This window comes from Vulpes lagopus, chromosome 16, assembly GCF_018345385.1.
Source record: "Vulpes lagopus strain Blue_001 chromosome 16, ASM1834538v1, whole genome shotgun sequence".
Classification (NCBI taxonomy): Eukaryota; Metazoa; Chordata; class Mammalia; order Carnivora; family Canidae; genus Vulpes; species Vulpes lagopus.
In genome coordinates this window covers 52,621,485-52,642,548 of record NC_054839.1, presented here as the reverse complement: position 1 = coordinate 52,642,548, position 21,064 = coordinate 52,621,485, and the positions used below count along the sequence as shown (strand labels likewise).

Sequence of the window (21,064 nt, the reverse complement as noted above, 5' to 3'; positions counted from 1 at the left end):
ACCGAGCAACTTTACACTTCCTTCAAGGTTCTTCTTGGGCGTTACCTCTTCTGGGAAACATTCCCTGATAGTGGTCCTGACACCCCGCCTTAAGAGCCCTTCCACTATATTCCACTTGCACATTGTACTTACCCCTGGCATAGCACCCCAACCCGCTCTCTGCACTGATTAATAAGAACAGATCCAAGGCACCTGGGTGGCTCAGGAGGTAAAGTGTCTGCCTTCGGCTCAGGTCATGATCCCAGGGTCCTGTGATCGAGCCCCCACGTCAGGCTCCCTGCTCAGCGGGGTGCCTGCATCTCCCTCTCCCTCTACCATTCCCCCTGCTTGTGCTCTCTCGCTCTCTTTCTCTCTGCCAAATAAATAAAATCTTTATAAAAAATAAATAAATAACGAATCCACCTCCTTCTACACACCATTGAAAACTCCCTAGGGTACAGAACGAAATCATGGATCTTTGTATCCTTAGCATCTAGTAGAGGGTCCAGCTCCTGGTCTGTGCTTGCTGAAAACTACTACAAGCAGGTAGGCGGTCTGACAGGAAAGGATGAAAGGGAGGCAACTGTGGGGGTCCCTGGGTGGCTCAGCCGTTTAGCACCTGCCTTTGGCCCAGGGCACGATCCCCGGGATCGAGTGCCGCGTCGGGCTCCCAGCATGGAGCCTGCTTCTCCCTCCTCCTGTGTCTCTGCCTCTCTCTCTCTCTCTCTCTCTCTCTGTCTATAATTAATTAATTAATTAATTAATTAATTAATAATCTTTAAAAAAAAAAGAAAGGGTGGCAACGGATGGTTCATCTAAGTTATATATGTACAGGGTTTTAAAATTAAATTCAAAAGCCTTGTGGAGCACTGGGGTGGTGCAGTCAGTTAAGCATCCCAACTCCTTGCTTCAGCTTAGGCGGTGATCTCAAGATTGTGAGACAGAGCCCCATGTTGGACCCTGAGCTCAACAAGGAGTCTGCCTGGGACTGTCTCTCTCTCTCTTCCTCTGCTCCTCCATCCCATGCTCACCCACTCTCTCTCTCTAAAATAAGTAAAGCTTTTTAAAATAAATTTCAAAAGACTTGTATGAGAAATGGTTCAGAGACAAACACTTTCAGCTCCTTTTGCTGATTTTTTTTTTTTTTGCCCCTGTTATCTCTTACTAACATGTTTCTGTTTCTTCATTATTTTCCATTTTAAGTATGATCTCTTCACTTCAACCATGGGCGTTCAAGGGTGGCATCCTTACACTTTCCCATGCCTACTCCATGACACTCAGTCGTACCTCCATACACCTGCTCTGTGACACATGCTTCCCACCACCCCCCAGCCAATTTGTGCTGGAATTCTGGTTAGACCAGCACTCAGGTTCCATATTATACTATGTTAAATGTTATCGACCAGAAGAACCACGTAGTGTACTTGAATTACATTTCTGCCAGTCCCCCTTCATTTTCTGCGTGAAGAAAGCTAAGAGAAAATAGGTAACTTTAGCCAAAATCATTTTGCCTGTTAGTGCCAGAACCAGGGTTAAAAGCCAGCCTTCTAATTCCCAGTAAAATGGTTTTTCCATGACATCAAGCTGCCTCTCAAAAAAAAAAAAAATTTTTTTTTTTGTTTTAAAATCTTAGTGAACCCATGTGAAGAAAAGCCAAGCGTTTATGTGACTCTATCAAAATATTCTTTACACTTAACTCTGGTTTTAGTCAAATTGATCCCTGGTGACAGCTTATATTTCCCGTAAACTAGAACTGAGATAAATGTAGATAAGGGCCCAAAGAAGGAACTTAGAACTAGAAAGAATTTCATCTGGTTTTTCATTTTGAAGATGAGAAGACTAAGGCCCAGAAAGGTTAAATGACTTGCTGAGTGTCACACAAGGAGTTTGGGGCCCCAGGGGGGCTGCAATTTCAGTCCAGCCTTCAGCCCGAGCTCAGCTGAGTACCCCATCCCCTCAGACTCCACTCAGGCACTCTTCTTTGTATAAAATCTCTCGTACACATACCTAAACCCATTCCCTACGTTAAACTTATTCATCCCCCAAAAATGACATTAAAGCATGTCAAGTTAAGTCAACAGCAGAGTATGAAGTGCATTTCTTAAAACCAAGGTTCCGTTAAGCTCCCTCGCCTGGCTGCACAACTAGAGCACCACACTGCTGAGGACCCAGAGTACAATGATGTCAGCAGAAGGAGACCGACAAGAAAACATTCCTGAGTGTCAAGAAGAATTAGTGTCACTACTAGTAAAAGACAGTACCAGCACCGAGAAACCACGGAGAGCAGGACTGGCTGCCACCCCACTCACCCCAGTTCAGCCCCCAGACAGTCTCTGGAGGGTGCCCGGCCCCTCTCCCTTCTGAGTGATCCCCTTCGTCACCTATGGCCCTGAGTGGCACTCTTGGAAACACATACAGCTTCGTGCTGCAGAGTCCCTGCTGCCTCCTGCCTTTGACCTCCAGGCTTCACAAGAATTGGCGCTGCTGGAGGGGGGGGATCCTCAGATCTGGGTGCCCAGAGCAAAGTGTGGGGAGAGAGGGGAACCACGGGAGGCGAATGCAGAGGGAATGTGCTGGGATGGTAGCCAAGGCTTTTGTCTTTGGGGGAGTCTGAGTTTCAGGGTGTAAAGGGGAGACTGTTGAGAAAAACTGGAAAACTAACAAAAAGGAGAAGATGACAAACTCCTTTGTGTTTGCACAGGTCCCTAATGAGTTAGAGTCACTATTAGGAACCATTTGTCTGTGTCTAATTACTGTGTAGCTCAGTGTCCAAGATACGTGACCTAACCTATGTCACATAACTGCCACAACGTCCTTAGAAAGTTTGACCCATTGGTATTGAGTGTTCTTAACCTGTTGCTCACATAGGAAGCACAACTACAGTTAAAAGAATGTTTCACAAAGCAAGATCCAGTAGAAGTCTTTTCTCCCACCCCAAAGCTTCTGCTTTGCACCTTGCCCCCCCTAAGTTCCAGGAGAGCAGTTAGCAGGTTTCTATATATTCTTGTGGCTTATGTACCTCGAGAGCCATCCTGCAGCTTCGAAGTGACCACAGTGGCTGTGGCAGGTGCCGAAGATGACACAAAGGTGCTATAACCTCGTCCTGCCCTCTGGATGTTCACGGCAGGGCATCCGTACCGGTAAACCTATCCGGCTGCACATTTCCATATACCTCCGGTTGGGGTTCACAGAGTCACTGCACTGCTACTTATCACTTTAAGAAATACGGTCTTTTAAAAAATGTGTGTAGAGGTCCACACCTACATAAGTGGAGTCTGATAAAAGTGTACATCACAGTTACTTAATGGCTGTGTTTTGCCCATGCTCACTCTCAGCCCATTTGAGCTAGTGCGGTGCGGCAGCCTGGAATGTTCCGTCACAGAATGAGCCTTGGAGCACAAACCATTAGTGCTCAGTGACTGAGCAATGCACCACTCTCTCTTAAGTGTGTGCACACTGCATATAGCTTATTTCTCTCTGGCCTCTCTTTATGACGTTATTTTGCATCCTGATGACTACTTTTGACCCACAGTGGCTGTCAAAAGTGTGTGAGAATGTGGGCCCTGTTGCAAAGGAAGCAAGGAAGATGGTGCTGCCGGATGTTACAACATAGGTTCCACAGAAACTCCGTGAACCTGAGGAAATGGTTAGGGAAGTGCAGGCTAAACATCGGTAGGCAACACTTTATAAACATTATTACAGCCTGAGATGATGAACCCATGATTGTATGAAGGATAACTGGAAGAAGAGAGAGCCAGTGGCAGACTGTGATTTCAGTGAAAACAAAGAAAATGGAAACCCAGTTGCCAGTGTGGGATGCCCTAGAGGAAGTACGCTGTGAGGAGCTGCCCAGCATTGATCCACTGAGCGTTTCTATTTTCAGAGGATTCCTATGTCAGGGGCATTTATGTGGGTTGTGATCGGTGCTTCCAAGAATTTTTAGAATCTGGGTTGTATTAAAAGCCCCTGTTGCTTCCATCCACTCTAGTGGTACAAATGGCTTTTCTACCCATCCTTTCTTTTCCTTAGCTACGTAACACCTCAGAGAATTCTGTTGACGTGGAAGGCACAAGAGCTTTAAAAATTCCCAAATAGGTTTTACCTCTTAGAACACAAAAATTCAATATGAGACTGAAATCACCTGGCCGGGAAACATCACGAGAGATCATTTAGCTGCAGTAATGATAAAAGTACATGACAGTAGCTATCCCTCGCCGGGGCCACCTCGTATACCACACAACCAAAAGCATGTGCTCGCCAGCTTTGCTATAGCCGAGGTGGCCCTGCATTGTTGACCTTTTCCTTGCCTATGGAAGCCTGATGGCCAGGCTGGAATTCACTCCAGTGTTGAATAGTAACCTTTGGAGGGCTCCTGAAAGTTAAAGAGGCAAAAATAGGGTTGACTAAATAAAGACCTGATGGTTTACCCCACTTCCACTGTCTGAATTCAATTAGCAGGTGTTTCTGGGGGAACACTGTAGAATACCGGATGTGCTTGCAAGTGGCAGCGGGGAGGGTGCATTTCTGTGCCAGGAAACTGTTGCCACGCCAATTATTTGTGGGTTTTTTACATGTGTTTTTGACACTCACACATACACGATGATAACATTTGGTTTCCCATAAGGATTTGTTTGTAGGGCGCCTGGGTGGCTCAGTCGGTTAAGCGTCTGCCTTTGGCTCAGGTCATGATCCCGGGGTCCTGGGATAGAGTCCCACATTGGGCTCCCAGCTCAGTAGGGAATCTGCTTCTCCCTCTACCACTCCCTCCTATTTATGCTATCTCTCTCTCTCTCTAAAATATATAAATCTTTTTTAAAAAAAATATTTGTCTGTAATTATAGCCTCTTATCCCATGAGACATTCTCTTGATCCCATCCTCTATATTCCATTCTCACGTTTTCCAAAAGTCTTCTTCATCTTTTGTGTCTGTTTGAATTGAAGTAGAAGAAAGAGATGAATAAATACTCTAAGTAAATTAAGAGGTTGTTTTGGATGGATTCTGCAGCCTTGTAATTTTGTTGTGGACAGCCATTCAAAGAGCTCTCTGTGGGTCAGAGAGCAAGGAGGCCACTACCCACAGACTTGGAGGCCAGGAGGGGGAGTCATCCCGGCCCAGTGAAAGGATCGGCCAGAAACTGAGCTGAGGCCTTGCGGGGATCAGAGTCAGGCAGAGGGAGGTGCAGGATCAGGATTTAAGAACAACCCAGAGCCAGTAGGGCCATGTGTTTCCTGCCTCTGTTGGGAGACGGCTCTCTGCTGACCCAGAGGCTGGGCCCTGCTGTGCTGTTTGCCAATTATAGGCTGGCAGGAAAGAGCCAGGAAGAGTCCTAGCAGACACCCAGCTGACAGCTCGTTGTGGAGAGGTTTGTACACAGAGGATTAAACTCATATTCTGTTGTGAGCAGTCTCCCACACGTTCGTTTAACATATTTATTAAGCATCTATTATGTTTAAGGATATGTGTGTAAGCCACTGTGCCAGCTACTGCTGTCAGACAACAACATGTAAAGTAAAATTATAAACTGATCCTTGGTCCCCCTTTTTAGCCCAAGTCTGTGAAATCTTTAAAGTGTCCTCTATTTTCATCAAACAGAGTATTTTTGTTGCATAATGATAGACTTAGTGAAGAGAATCATTTCAGTGAGAAAGTTCTTTGTCAGAACCTGTACACTCAGATTAGAGAAATAACAGAGGATGTATACATAGGTATGTGTTCCAGAACATCGTATCAGATAGAGGAAGGGAGGTGTTTTAGATTGTAATTTCAAATGTTTAAAAATACTTAACCAAAAAAAAAAAAAAAAACTTAACCAAGCACATCACTTGTGCCGGAAAGCAAAATACATATGAATTGCTAGGAGCATTCAAGCAGAAAGGAGGAGAGTAAGACAGTTTGGTTGAGTCTGGGGAGATGGGCAAAGGGGTCCAGCTCAAAGTCAGGAGAGAAGGGCTGCTAGGTGACTTGAAGAAGCCGCTGAGGAAAGACGGGAACTTTTTCTATGCCAGAAGAGTCCACCCACTCCATCAGAGCAAGAGCTGCCACAAGACAGACCACAGACAGCTATTCTGCTTCTTACATGTAATACTACAATCGCCATAACGAGCATTTGTCTTCAGGGCCAGGGAGCAGACCAAGTACACACTCCCCATCCCCTGCCCCATCCTCTCCATCTGCCACTCTGTCTGCTTGCTTATGCCTAGACTTTCAAAGGGAAGACTTGATTTCTCGGTTAGTGTTAAAGGCACTTACAGTGTGAATGCCCTCTGGGCTTAATTACTTAGTATGAATGAATATCAGCCACAGTGTAATTTTTTAATATTAACTATCAAAAATGAGATCCTTTCCTACTTTGTAAAAATGAAGAGGGATTAAAGAGGGCAGGAGGCCATTGCGTATTTGAAAGCAGATGTTGCCATCAGCCAGGGAAGACCTGAAGATGAGTTGCATGCTTGATGGTTTGCCAGCAGTAGAAATTGGGACACATGAAAGTACCTACAGATAAAGGTATTTTTGTCATGCATTTCATTATAGAAGCTACATGTTACTTATGAAAACTGGATGAGGGTCAGCTTATTTTTTTAACCAGCTGTCTTCATATGAAAGACCATCATTCCTAGGCACATATTCATGTGACTTTCATTGTAGCTATGAAAGAAATTTCTAATCTGTCACAGTGACCTCAGACAGAAATATGTTTTAGGCAGGTTTGCTCAGTACCTTATTCTGGCCTATATCGCCCTATGCTGTGACTTTGTTCCCCTTTGTACAGTATTCTTCTAGAAGCAAAGATCCTGTTTCATGTATCTCTGTGTCCCAGTGAGTAGCAGATGTATCATAAACATACACAGGAATGTTGGAATAAGAGAATGAATAAGTTCATTCAGTTGCCTGCTAACCAATCAAGAAGATTGTAGGCTACCCTTAAGCAGTAGGATTTCTGTGCTGGAATTATGATGACAGTTTTGATGTCAAAAAATTCAAAGAATGTCTTCCTTTTAGAAATAGGACATCCTCCAAAAGGTCAACACAGTAGCTTCAGCCCTGCTGCCTGTCATTCATCCTTCAACACGCAATTTTATTAATTTGCATGCAATTGAAAACCCAATTGACAGTAGCTTAAACTAGAAGGACATGTATTATTTGCTTATGTGGAAGATCAGAGTGAAGGGACTCCAGGGCTGGCTCAGCAGCTCCACAGTGCCACTGGGGACATAAGCTCCTCCATCCTTCCCTCTGCCACCTTCGTCTTGTTGCCAGACGATTATCAGACGTAGGCTGCACCTCTATGCATCACACCCTCACCGTGTTTCCCAAGGCAGCAAGTGCATATGTGTTTCAGGGGAGGGCAGAGCAGTGCATCCAGGGCAGCAAGAGAGCTCTGGGAGGAAGATGTTTCCCAGAAACCTCCTGATGGACTCTCTCTTCCATCTCAGGCCACATCCTTTTGCCTAAACCAGTCACTGGCAAAGGGCAATGGGATGGCTCTGCTTAATTCCACTCAATAACGATGCATCTGACTTCTGTTTGAAAAGAAGCAAGAGGGTGTGGATGTTGGGTAGGCAACTAGAAATATCTGCTGCACCACACCTAGTCTCCAGCTGGAAAATGAGAATCAGCTATGTTGTCCAGTCATACCTCCAAGAGCTAACTTTTCTTCCAAAATTATATTTTGGCTATTTATATCATTTTATTGATGGTTTTTAAAAATCCTGAACTTAAGGAGGATCCTAAAATATATGAGCTTTATACCCAGAATTACAAGGCTTTGATGAGTCATGTCCCTTCCCTGCTCTGATTTTGGGTTGCTTTACTCTGGAACATTTTTATGAGTTCTATTTTACAAGATCCATGTTTTTTCCATTTTAATTCATATGTAAGAGGATTCCTGGGATTACAGTTTCTAGGATTACGGCACACTTACCTAAAAGGAAGTAGATTGTGTCAGCCGTGAAAAACACATCAGAGGTCTCAGCGCATACATCACTTTGTATCAAAGGTTGTAAGGGTCCAGGGCGCCTGAGTGGTGTAGTCAGTATGTATCCAACTATCCACCTCTTGATTTTAGCCCAGTTGGTGATCTCAGGGTCATGGGATCAAGCCCCACGTCAGGGTCCACACTCAGCCTGAAATCTGCTTAAGACTCACTTCCCCTCAACCCCCTCCCCCTAAGATAAATCTTTTTTTTTTTTTTTAAAGTGGTAAAAGTCCATGATATTTGTGGTTTGGGGAGTATTTTGATCCATTTAAATGAATATAGTAGTATCTATTTCAGTAATTGGGACGACTTACTTAATCTCGTTCTAGGTGAAACAAACCCTCAAAGGAAATGCATTCCAAATCCTCAAAGCATACTTCAAAGTATTCAGCAGTTTATCAACCTTTAGAATGACCAGTGGCTCATGTCTGTCTGTCCCCAGGAAACAAGCTTCCTCAAAGGATAGGCCTTCCCTAGTATCTGTTTCAGTTTCTCTCCTGGGTTGGACTGTCTTAGACTTCCTGCCTTGTACTTTTTATGAACCATTGTCAATTCATGTAGGAGATGCCCTAAAATGCCTTTGAAAACCCTTTGGCAGATGTACTAGAGAAATATCTTCCTGTGAGTATAGCGACATTTATAAAATGACACAAAATTAGATAAACTTCCCAAAATGTTTTTGTTTTGTTTTGTTTTTAAGTAAGTGTCCTGGAATTCTGTGGTATGTATTTCTCTGGAATAAATCAGGTTTGGGCTGATGATTGTTTTTGTCAAGAATTTGTCAATTTTGAAACATCTCTAGGCTCCCATTTGGGATTGGCTTATGGCGGCCGTGTTGTTGGCAATGTAAGCAATGCCATTTCCCGGCAGATGGCCTGGGAAGACACAGGCGGCAAAGAACATACCAGTTCCTTTCTGCCCAGAAGTTTCATAGCCAATTTTCTGCTTCCCTGTTGGCCCATTGTAGGTGTCTTTGCAACTCCAAGAGCATGATTTCAGGGGTCACGGAAAGGGGCAATTTGAAAGGCTTCTTTTATCTTGTGCCATCATTTTTAGTATTTGTTCTTAAAAATAATGCTCAGAATAGTTAGTCTTATAAATGCCGTCATTGCTCAGACCATTTTTGGCACTTCATCTTTTAGGGTGGGCCTAAAGCAGAGTCACAACTCTTATAAGCAAACTAATCTTATTATTATATAAATACACGTGTTTGGGGTAAAACCCCAAATTGATCACCTTATTCACCAGATTTGGAATCAGAGCATCCCAACAGTAGGTGGAATGGTAGAAATCATTCAGTTCAACCCCCTTAGTTCCTGATGAGAAAGTCGATGGCCAGAAAAGTTAATTGACTTGCCAAAGGGCACATAACGAGTTAGCAAATAGTTTATACAAGAAATCAACTCTAAGTATCCCTTGGCTGTTGATTAAAAATCAAATTTAGTTTTAACATTAAAAAAAATTTATTTTTTTTATTTAGTTTTAACACATAGTTGCCACCATTAAAAATATTAAAGAAGTCTAAAGAATAGACTCCCCCAGAAGCCATGCAGAAGTGTTTCTGAGTGGTGACACGATTGTCATAAGTGCATCTTTTAAAAACCCTATATTATCATAGTAAATATATCTCCATTTGTAAGTTCCATTGTATTTGGAAAAGCCAATTAGACTATAGTTATATCTTTTATATAAGTTTCTTAAATTAGCAACAGAATAAAACCCTATCCGAGTTCTTAAACATTCCTTGTTTTTCTCATTTCTCAAGGAGAACATCTCGAGAATGCTACAGAGAGCTCCAGACAGTATCTGCTGGGCTGAGGCAAGCTTGTCCTTGTGCTGTGCAGTCCAGTGAAATAGCCACTACCCACATGTGATTATTTAAATTTAAGTTTTAGTTAATTAGTAAAATTTAAAATTCAGGACCTCAAGTACTCAGTAGCCACAGCGGGCTAATAGCTACCATATAAGATACCATAAATGAAAACATTTCCATCAACACAGAAAATTTTATCGGTTAGTGCTGGTCTAGAATTCTTACAGCCAGTATACATATTTTAATATTTTAATCTCTTACATTACCTCTGGAGAAGTTAGAAAGTGGTGACAAGTTCTGGAAAAGTTTATTTTTTTGTTTTTTGGGGTTTTGTGGTATTTTTAAAGATTTTATTTATTCATGAGACATACAGAGAGAGAGGCAGAGACATAGGCAGGGAGAGAAGCAGGCTCCCTGCAAGGAGCTGGACACAGGACTTGACCCAGGACCCTGGGATCATGTCCTGAGCAGAAGGCAGATGCTCAACCACTGAGCCACCCAGGTGCCCCTGGAAAAGTTTTTTAAATGTTTATTTGTTCTCTAAATGTTTCTAGCTATTCTGCATAGTTTAATTGTAAAAAGGAGAAAATATTTATTTTCATCCATTTTTAGAGCCTGATTATGTGAGTGGAATTCATATCAATTGTCATGTCCTGGTTGCTAAAATTTTCTTAAAGTATGCTAAAATTGTGGCCAAAACTCCGTTAATCTTGCCAAAGCTATTGGCAGACATCTCTCTATGATGTTGTAACATTTGAAATTAGTCTGGACATAGACAAGGCAAGTCATGTTGAATTCATTCTTTTTTTTTTTTAAGATTTTATTTACTTATTTGTGAGAGACACAGAATCAGAGATCCAGGCAGAGGGAGAAGCAGGCTTCCTGAAGGGAGCCAGATGCGGGACTCGATCCCAAGACCCCAGGATCACAACCTGAGCTGAAGGCAGACGCTCAACCACTGGGCCACCCAGACGTCCCTGAATTCATTCTTAATAGTCATTTCATTTGTAAAGATTCTAAATTACTTGCCCACCTTCATTAATTCAGCATCCAGAATGAAAGGGCAGGTGCAAACAGGGAATGCGTCAGCTCTAAAGACTGACCTGGCATCAGGCTTCAGGGCCATCTGCAAGCCTCCCTCCTCCACCCTAAGCAATTAGAGAGCAGTGACCAGTCCTCCATGGCTTTTGCAGGCCCCATGGTACTTCACATGATGTCTTGCCAGTACATCTCCTAGAAGTCTTATTAGACAAATAAATGGATTTTTTATCTGATCTGCCCTGGAAATCATTACATTTGACAGCAGGCTCATAGGATTCATGAAGTGGGACTCCTTCAAGTTCTTTTTATTGTGGAGTGATATCTACTGAACTAACTTAGTAGGACTGGAATTCTCGGGTGATTATCAGTCATTTTGATGAATCTGTGCTGAATGAAATTAGGGACCAATGAGCCACAGGCTCTCACGGAGGAGGGCTAAAACGCAGCTTCTTCTGTTTGCCGCTGCAGAAACAGTAAATCTGGTTTTAAAATAAAGATGAATTAGGTGGTCTCATTCATTTGGGGAATATGAATAATAGTGAAAGGGAATATAAAGGAAGGGAAAAGAAATGTTGGGAAATATCAGGAAGGGAGACAGAACATAAAGACTCCTAACTCGGGGAAACGAACTAGGGGTGGTGGAAGGGGAGGAGGGCGGGTGTTGGAGGGGAATGGGTGACGGGCACTGAGGTGGACACTTGATGGGATGAGCACTGGGGGTTTTTCTGTATGTTGGTAAATTGAACACCAATAAAAATTAATTAAAAAAAAAAAGATGAATTAGGAAAGCCTACAAAACACCATAATAAAATTAGAGAGGGTTGGGAAAATAAATGAGGGGTTTTTCATGTCTGTGTGTAGGCCACTGAAGCACACATAGATACATTTCCTGTTTTTCCTTTCCATGTATTTTATACAAAGTATTTCTCAGAAGACTGGGATTTCTTTAAAAATTAATTTTCTTTGCAAACGTGTATCTGCCATTACTCGGCTGGAACAGCTGGGCAGTGATCCTTTTCAACCATCCAGAGCGTCAGTCTCCAGTGAGATCCACTTTCCCTGCATCTGGTGGGTGTTGTGCGTTGTGTAAATGCCCGAGGCATGTCCTGCCCCAGGAGAATTCTGAAACTGTAACTCAGTCCAGTTTCTTTTTTTTTTTTAAGGAATTTTTTTTAATTAAATGTTTCCTTCCCAACAAAATGGATATTAAATATGACGAGATTTTTTTTTTTTTTTTTTTTTTTTTTTTTGCGAGACACTGACAGCAACCGTTGTGTCCTATAGGCCTGAGGTTATAAGATACCTTAAAGATTTGGGGGAAAAGAATTCTTCCTGCCCTAGAGTTTCTGGTGTTGGTCATGAGATAGTGATAATGTCTCAATTCTTCATTTGTAGATCACGATCCACAGAGACAGTGGCAAAGACGTGAGTTCCCCCAAACACGGGAAGGAGGACCCGGACAACATGCCTCACGTGGGCGGCAATACTTGGGCTGGTGGAACAGGTTGGTAGCCCTGGCATTCTCCTGGGTCGAGCTCCCCGAGGCCTCGCAGGCCCATATAAACTGGACAACACCCCTGAGAAGGCTCAGGGACCCTCTGTCGTCTCTGCGATCCCCGTGAGTCAGGTGGACTGTGCCTTTCACCCTGTGTCCCAGCATGACATCACACGTGGAAAAACCCTGGCACTGGGAGTCCCACAGACTCTGCTATCCTGAGCCCCGAGACCATTCTGAACCCCCAACCTTGCTACATCAGTAAGAGGGGAAAATATTAACTACCTTACAAGGTGGTGATGAGGATTAAACAAAGTCATGATCACGAAGTGCTGAGCCCAGGACCTGGTCTGAAGAATGCATTCGTTATAAATGTTAATCCCTTCTTTTAAATTCCGTGCCCTTGGCATGCTGCCTGCAATCTATAGTAGATTCCTTTTTGACCAGCTGACTTGGAAGAGGAGTGGGCCTTGCCTTCCACATCTCAGAAGTGAGTATGTGGAGGATGCAGGATTTTGAGATAAGAGAGTTGGTTGCAGTTGGAACCGGTGGCTGTGGTCTATTCCTTCCTCTTGGCTGCCTGACGGGAGCATTGTTCCCATGCCTGCTGTCTTCCTCCTTCCTCGGCGACAGCTGAAGCAGACACATCTGCTGGGCTGCAGGAATAGGGCCAGACGGTGTGCGCACTGTCCGATCTTATCTTGGCCAGGAGCAGTGCTGGCACGAGCTCCGTACTTCGCCTTCCCTTAGGATGGTGTGTGCCTCTTGGCCTTGACAGGCTCAGGAGGAAATGGCTTTCTATGCTGAGACAATGTGCTATCACATAGGCCTGGAGACTTCTTGCTTGTTCTGTTTATTCATCAAGCATCAGCTTTAAAGAAAGGGTATTTTTAGAAATGTCCTTTGATCTTGAAATTAGTGTCAAGCCAGCAAGATTAATCCATATGGAATGCATTGTGGAGCGAGGTAGCCAGATGCAGGTCTTTCCCAGCAGTGGGCTTACTCTGGAGCAGAGGTTCTCCCTTTTTATTCAGTTTGACTCTACTAGTTCACCTCTGTCCAGACTGAAGGCCCTGCTTTTGTTTCCCTTAGCCTTTATTTTTCCATCTATTGGATCTTTTTGGCTTCAGATTCTCTGTATGTCTGTCTGTCATTCTCCCTCAGAATTCTCCACGTGGAACTTAGCACTCACCCAAGTCACTTGATCCCTCTTTCATCATCAGAGCACCTCCCTTGCTTATTTTCCCATATCTTTGAAGCTGAAATAGGATGTCTAGGATTAGCTTCAAGATTATGCCTTGAAGTCTAGAACCTCTGACCAGCATTTTCTTTTTTTTTTTTTTTATATAATAAATTTATTTTTATTGGTGTTCAATTTGCCAACATACAGAATAACACCCAGTGCTCATCCCGTCAAGTGCCCCCCTCAGTGCCCGTCACCCATTCACCCCCTCCCCCCGCCCTCCTCCGCTTCCACCACCCCTAGTTCGTTTCCCAGAGTTAGGAGTCTTTATGTTCTGTCTCCTTCTCTGATATTTCCTACCCATTTCTTCTCCCTTCCCTTCTATTCCCTTTCACTATTTCTGACCAGCATTTTCATTTAAATAGTATAAATTAAGGGCTCTCAGAAGTAGACGGCACGAAGAGTTCCCCACTCATGCCCTCTCCACCCCGGTGCAACTTGCCCCACAGGCTCCTGGGACCCATGCTGAGCACCGTTCATACCACCTTCTGAACAGTTGTGGGTGTTTTTCCTCTACACTAAAACTGACATCATCTCGGCTCCCCAGAAGCCTTAAATGCTGTAAACCATGACCCCTATGTACCCCACCCCCCAATGCCTGAGAGGAACTTCCTTTAGGAAGGGAATCATCCAAAGAAACAGTTTTTTTGCCTCCGTCACTCACTCATTTTCCAGTTACTGGGCCCCTCTGCCTACAGGCTGTCCCTGAGTGAGAGCCAGCAATCACACACATCTAAGAAGCAATTTTCCACCACTGATTTCTAAATAAAAATGAAATCAGAGGTACTCCAATCAAAGGATAAACAGACTATTATTAATAGGCTCTTCTCCTGGTATTTCCCCAGAGGAAATGACCTACCTGGACTTTGGTAAGGGAAGCAGTGCGTGCTGAGTTCCTACCTTTAGTTTATTACACCAGTTATGGCTCCAAAGGAGAAAAGATAAATGTGACATAATTTAACTGAAGCCTAAAAGCTTTCAAAATTTCCACTTTATTAAACTTAGAAATGACCTCATTCTGTGTGACTGGAAGTTGTCTGAATAATAATAGTAAGAGCAGCCGCTTATAATGTAGTTCTTACTTTGCACCAGTTACCGTTCTAAGCACTTTAGCCTCGTGACAATGCCAAGAAGTAAATAATACTAGCGACTCTGTTTTACAGAACAGGAGACTGAGACACCATGAAGTTAAGGAACCTCCTTCAAAGACACACAACCTAGCGCACGGACACAGGATTCAAATTCAGGCAGTCCAGTTTAACTATACAACCCTCTGCTACGTAACACTAGTCTCTGATACAATATGATACGATATCCCCCCCGCCAATATTGAATTCTCATCTAAGTGCCCAAGTTATGTGTGAATGAACAAAAGAAACTGATTGCTAGTATTTTAATCATTATAAAAGAGGTGATAAGCTGGTAGCTCAGAGGCCCAGGCTAACCAATATATGTATTTGGGGGGTCAGCAGCACAGTGTTTTATAATAATTTGAATCTGAATCTATTGAGACAAGGCAGGCTTTCTCTAGCTAGCCAAAGTCCTTGCCACCTCTTACAGTTTTATCTACCTGGACTTCCAGGCATTTAATTTATATTTACAACATAAACAGTTTAGACAAAGGTACACTTACAAGCATGCAGACTTGGGCTTGTATTAGGAAAACTGTTCTGAAGCTGACAGTCCCTAAGGCTGACTGTATCTCTATCCTAGCTGTCTCTCTTACTTTAGGGAAAAATAAGGTAACATGTGAGGGACAAGGAGTGTTGCTCATTTAATTAACAAACACATAACAAGTTATCTGTGGTGTTCAAGCCACTCTTATAGGTGCAAAGGTATACAAATGTGTAAGATATAATCCCACCCACTAATTAGTGAGACCAGAAAAAAACAAATATTAAAAAATAATAAATAGTGGCCAGGAGCACTCCCTGTCAGGTGAGGAGGTGCCCTGGAATTTGGACTGACCCTTGAACTATGGGATAAACCCTGGCTGGATAGAGAAGAGAAAGGACACCCTAGATAGGGGGATCCCCTTTGTTTCCAGAGGGAGGTCATCTGAATATTGAATTACTAATTAGGTGCAGTTAACATGCTTCACGGGACTGCTTTTGAGCCGAGATCTGACTTTTTTGTCTTGTTGAATGTGGAATGGGTGAAGGGAGGCCTTGAAATCCAGGCCAACGAGCCTGTGGCTTTTTTAGACTCACCACTGGATTTTTGTGGCTTTCTTCCAGGAGGAAGAGACACCGCAGGGCTAGGTGGCAAAGGAGGTCCCTACCGGCTGGACGCAGGCCATACCGTGTACCAGGTGTCCGAGGCTGAGAAGGACGCAGTTCCCGAGGAGGTCAAGAGAGCCGCCAGAGAGATGGGCCAGAAAGCATTTCAGCAGCGGTGAGTGGGCCACTGCCGGGGCAGGTTGGCTCTGTGTCCGGTGGCCGAGCCTGAGTTGCCCCCAGCCCTCACATTCTCCACCTCCCGCAGCACAGAGACCCCTACCGCCCACCTCCCCAGCACAGACAGCCAAGCGAACACAATGCCTTGTCCTTTTTGCTTGATGTATTAAATGCATCGATCCCATATGGCTGAGTATAAAAGGGAGCTGAGCCCATTAGAAAGGAAAACCAAAGATAACAGCTCTTAGGAGAAATTAAAGTTCAAGACCCTCCATCCATATCCCTTCTTAGTCTCCAAAGGGAATTTAGAAAAGTCTCCGTGATGTTCTCTTCCTGCCCTCAGAGAATCTCATGGATGTATGTGGGGACGGGACTCGTGAACACGCACACTCACACTCACACGCTCACACACTCAAGTGCTGCAGTCATGTGGTATGGGAGCTGTGCCCCCTGCCCCATGCAGTCAAGCCTAAGGTAGGTGAGGTGGGGCCTGAGCTGAGCCAGGATTTGGATCTGCCAGGAGGGGAAACCTAAATGAGCAGAGGCCCCAGAGCAGGATGAGCGTAGTGTCTGTGGTGGAGAGAGCCAGCTGGCCTCCCCAGGATAAAGGGTTCCAGCTGGGGTGGTGGGGAGCGAGGTTGAATGTGGAGTCCCTGTCAGTGGGTGAAGGGAGGCCTTGAAATCCAGGCCAACAAGCCTGTGGCTTTTAGACGATCCAGAACCAATCTGGGCCACTTGGATTGGAACCATCTAAAGAATAAGAATCCGCATGATGCTTTCACTAGACATCCACATGTGTTCCGTAGCCAAAAGCAAAAAATACCAAAAGATGGGCAATATCTCCTTCAGGATTGAGGGAACTGGTGGTGCTTTGGGAGGCAGTTTTACACCGTCATGCCCAATGGAAGGGGCTGGGTGCCGTTGGAAAAAAGCATGCTCCAGTGTATGTGAGTTATGAAGTTCCTCCCACGTAGAACATCTGGTATTACGTTACACGCTGTGCTTACACATCCTGCAAATAAACAGCACAGAACAATAGGGACAAAAATACGGGCCCCTCCTGCCCCACCCTCAGGAAAGCCTGTAGGACCCTCGTGTACCCAGCAGGTAAATAAGGCAAGAGTGTCACTCCCAGCCTTTCTGCTGACTTCCCTGGAGACCTGAAACTATTTATTTATGCTCACTGTGCCCACAATTTTTCTTCTGGAGATGGGTGACTTTCCTCTCTCCTTCTCTGAGAGGGGACAGATAACTGTTAGAAATGAAAGCAATTTAAATTTCTCAAAAAAAGGTGGAAGGAATGCTATATGAAAGAACTTGTTAGGATTCAAATACTGTTCTACATTTCATATAAACAATAAAACATCCATTTAGGAAAAGAACCAGAACATTAGATATGCATCATTCTCCCCTCCCCGACTAACGAGCTCCTGTTGTTGCCATGCTCAGAGGGGTCTCAATTTTGGCACAAGGAGACAAATAGAGAGAGTGCTTTGATACACATAGCACATGGGGAGGCAGAAAGACCTTTCAGTGGTGCTTGGGCACAAGTATACAACCCCTTTTGTGATTTCCATGGTAGGGATAAGGAACCTGGTTCTATTAACCCCCAGCCTGCAGGGAAAAGATGTCAAGGAGCATTTATAAGGCAACTAAATTTAGTGGCAGTGGGAAAGGAAAGGGAAAACATGGGGAAGGGAGTAAAAAAAGCATACACCTCTGCTAATCACTGCAGAGAAGAATCTAGTCCAAGTAAAAGAGAAGACCATATGGTGATTGAAAGACAGGAGGTGAGCAAGAGTATGAGAAAAGAGAGGAAGAAATAAAAACACGTGGAAATCCTGAGAAGTTCAGGGCATAGCAAAACAGAGAGCAAGGTGGGTGCTTTCTACTTTCCTGTAGTAATTACTCCTCTTTGGTGAGTGTCCAACTTAGTACTGCTAAAGGCTCTCTCTTAACGTTATGTATTATGAAACTTTTCAAACATAAATAAAAGGAGAGAGACCCAGAGAGAGAACCCGATGGACCTGCTCTCCCAACTTCAAGAAGAAAAATCTGGCTCCACTCCCAGGCCCCACCCCTGGATTGTTTTGAAGCTAATCCAAGATGTCCTGTCTTTTCATTGTAAATATTTCAGAGTAAACCTCTGAAAGGTAAGACCCCCTAAAAAAATAAAAACACGCACTACGACTATCATGTCTTTAAAAAGTAATCGTTCTTCACTATCATCAAATAGTCTGTTTTAAAGCTATTTTGCAACTCTCGGTACATGTAGAATGAGGTCATTTATGCTTTTTAAGCTTTATCATGGCCTATACCTTTTCTCCATGCTTCTTCTCACTCTTTCCCCCTATTATGTTATTTGTATTAAGAGTTGATTGTTTCTCCACTTTTAGTCCCCTGAGGGCAGGGCATTTTGTTCTCTACTGTAGCCCCAGTACCTCGAATTCAGTGCACTCATTCCACAGCGGTGGGATGAATAATGCACACATGAATAGCAACGCTTTATTCACAGATTGGCTAATACTTAATTCAGAAACTGGCTAAAGCCAGATTGGGTCAGGGGATGGGTGAAATGAGTGATGGGCATGAAGGAGAGCACTCGTCATGATGACTAATATAACACTGTATATTCACTAACTGGAATTAAAATAAAAACTTAAGGGACACCCTAGGTTGCTCAGCAGTTGAGCATCTGCCTTTGGCTCAGGGCTTGATCCCAGAGTCCCGGGATCGAGTCCCAGGTCAGGCTCCCTGCATGGAGCCTGCTTCTCCCTCTGCCTATGTCTCTGCCACTCTCTCTGTGTCTCTCATGAATAAATAAGTAAAATCTTTAAAATAAATAAATAAATAAAAACTTTAAAAAAAAGAAAAGAAACTGGCTAAAACCAGACTGACAGCCACACCCAGCCATCCGCCTGGAGGTCCCCCATATTGCCTTACGGAGCCTAACGCTACTGATAGGCTCTTGTCATCATCAAAATGTCCTCTAGTTAGCATTCACTTGTATCTGGATTCCAGTTTGATGCCTCTTTCTGTACATCAAGAATTGATGATACCGTACAACTGAAACTAATATTATGCTGTATATTAATTAACTGGGATTTAAGTTAAAACTTTGATAGATTGATTCAGGAGGACTAACAGAGGTAGACAATATAAGACAGGGAGAAAGCAGGGCAGAAACATTAAACCAACAAACTATGAATGAAATCGATGGTGAGGTACTTTTCCATGCCTAAAAGAGCATTTAAGGTGGGCACCAGCTGTGGACGTTGTACCTACAACCATTTGTAAAACTAATCAGCCTTACACAGTAGATCTCAGCTTATGTTTGTTTTCCTCATAACTGATCCAAAATTATAGTATTTAAGGCTGACCTATAAGAAAAGTAAAATGAGAACCAAAATTCCCAGACTCTTACGTAACAATAAATATACCCTTTAAAAATATACCGTGCCAACAAAATGCAGTTAGTCCACATAGATTACTAGGATGTGAAGCAGCTGTGCCCTGCAGTTTTGATCAGGGTTAAAGCAGCAAAAAGACATATTTCCAGCTAGTTTTGCGGGCTTGAGAGTATTAACACCGGGAAGCTTATCTGATCCAGAGGCTAAAATTTCCTATTTTCTTTCCCCATTCCCTGCTTCGGTCTTCATCTTTCAGAATTTATCAGCTTTGAACACCTTGTAGGTGATCTTTCTGAAAGCTGACACAACCTGGAATATGATTTCCAGATTTCTTCATAATTACAACAGTATGTAGTGTGTTTTTGGGTGCAACATGATCGTGCCTGAGGTAGCCCTATAACTGGAGCTGATTCTCATCTGACTACAAAGACCAGTCTGCCCAAGGTGACTTGCCAACTGCCTGACTCCTTTCTTGACATATGTGTGTATGTGTGTGTATTTTTCCCCCTGCTAAGGACAAGCTGTATTTTTTTTCTAACCTCCCTTTGGAAAAGTACTAATCTCCCTTCTTTGGGAAAGAGCATATTAGCTTCCTATGAATGAAGGGGGGAAGTAGCATATCCTGCAATGTTCCTGGTGCCCAGCTTCTGTCAGCCTTGACACTTGAGACATAACTTAATCTAATGAAAATTTATAGAGAGGTTTAAGAGATTGCCAAAACCAAACATAAGAGGTATTGTTAGGAGGTCAAGTCCCGTACACGTATTCCTAGCTGTTCTTCAGAACAGAGTAAATTAGATTTAGAAGGGCCCCTTGGCATGTCACCTTGGGAAACACCATTCAGCTATTATTTACCTTTTGATAGTCAGTGTTTTCAAAGTGCTACCTAACAGCATTTATTGAGTGCTACCAAGTGCCAGGCATTGTGCTAGATATTAGAAATTCACAGAAAAAAATAAGGCTATTTCTTCTCCCAGAGGAATAGAAGAGAAACTATCCATGTGGTAAATGTATTTTTCATGAAATTTTTGGTTTAATTATACATACACACACACACATATGCATATGTATTCATTTTTGTGTACTCGATCTCAATGTAAAGCATACTTCCTTCTGTGGAAAATAAAATTTGAAAACATTATGAAACAAGGAAGCAGACTTCTCTAGTAAAAGCTGTAACGTGCAGAGGTTTTGTAGTAGGTATCTGTAGGAAAGGCATGAATGGGAATGATCAGTTTTACTGGAGGGATCGAGCAGGATTTCATTGGAAATCCTTCCAGTGGGATCTTGAAAGCTGAGTTGGTGTTAGCTAACCCTTCCAGGTGTTAGGGCAGGAACTGCAGATCTGCCCATGGCCGTAGAGACCTACGGTTATGTGTTTCTAACAGGCCTCCAGCACTCAGCCCTGTGATGGCTGGATTCTCCTTAGCACTTGGCCTGACTTGGAGGAATAGAGACTGTTCATTCTCATTCACCATTTGGGGTTTCTGTTCCACTCAAGATGATAAATCTATATTTGAGATAAGAGTTTCAGCTATGGACCTGGGATCCATACTCCCATACTCCCAACACTGCACGCATGCATACACGTACATGCACATGTGCACAGCAGTTTAGAAGCCCATGCTATCTCTGGGCTTTGTATATATGTGTTCATTATTGCCTGTCCTAGGATTGGCACCATTACATTTATCAAAACTTACAGAAACAT

The 21,064-nt window shown here is 43.4% G+C and overlaps 1 protein-coding gene across 1 annotated transcript in view; it reads left to right on the top strand.

The window, feature by feature from the left end:
• Window positions 1-21,064, top strand: part of VWA8 (von Willebrand factor A domain containing 8) — a 342,545-nt gene that overhangs the window by 284,399 nt on the left and 37,082 nt on the right. Inside the window, exons 38-39 of the mRNA XM_041731061.1 lie at window positions 12,205-12,313; window positions 15,785-15,941. Coding sequence (XP_041586995.1) covers window positions 12,205-12,313; window positions 15,785-15,941 — 266 coding nt within the window. The remainder of the gene's footprint in view (window positions 1-12,204; window positions 12,314-15,784; window positions 15,942-21,064) is intronic.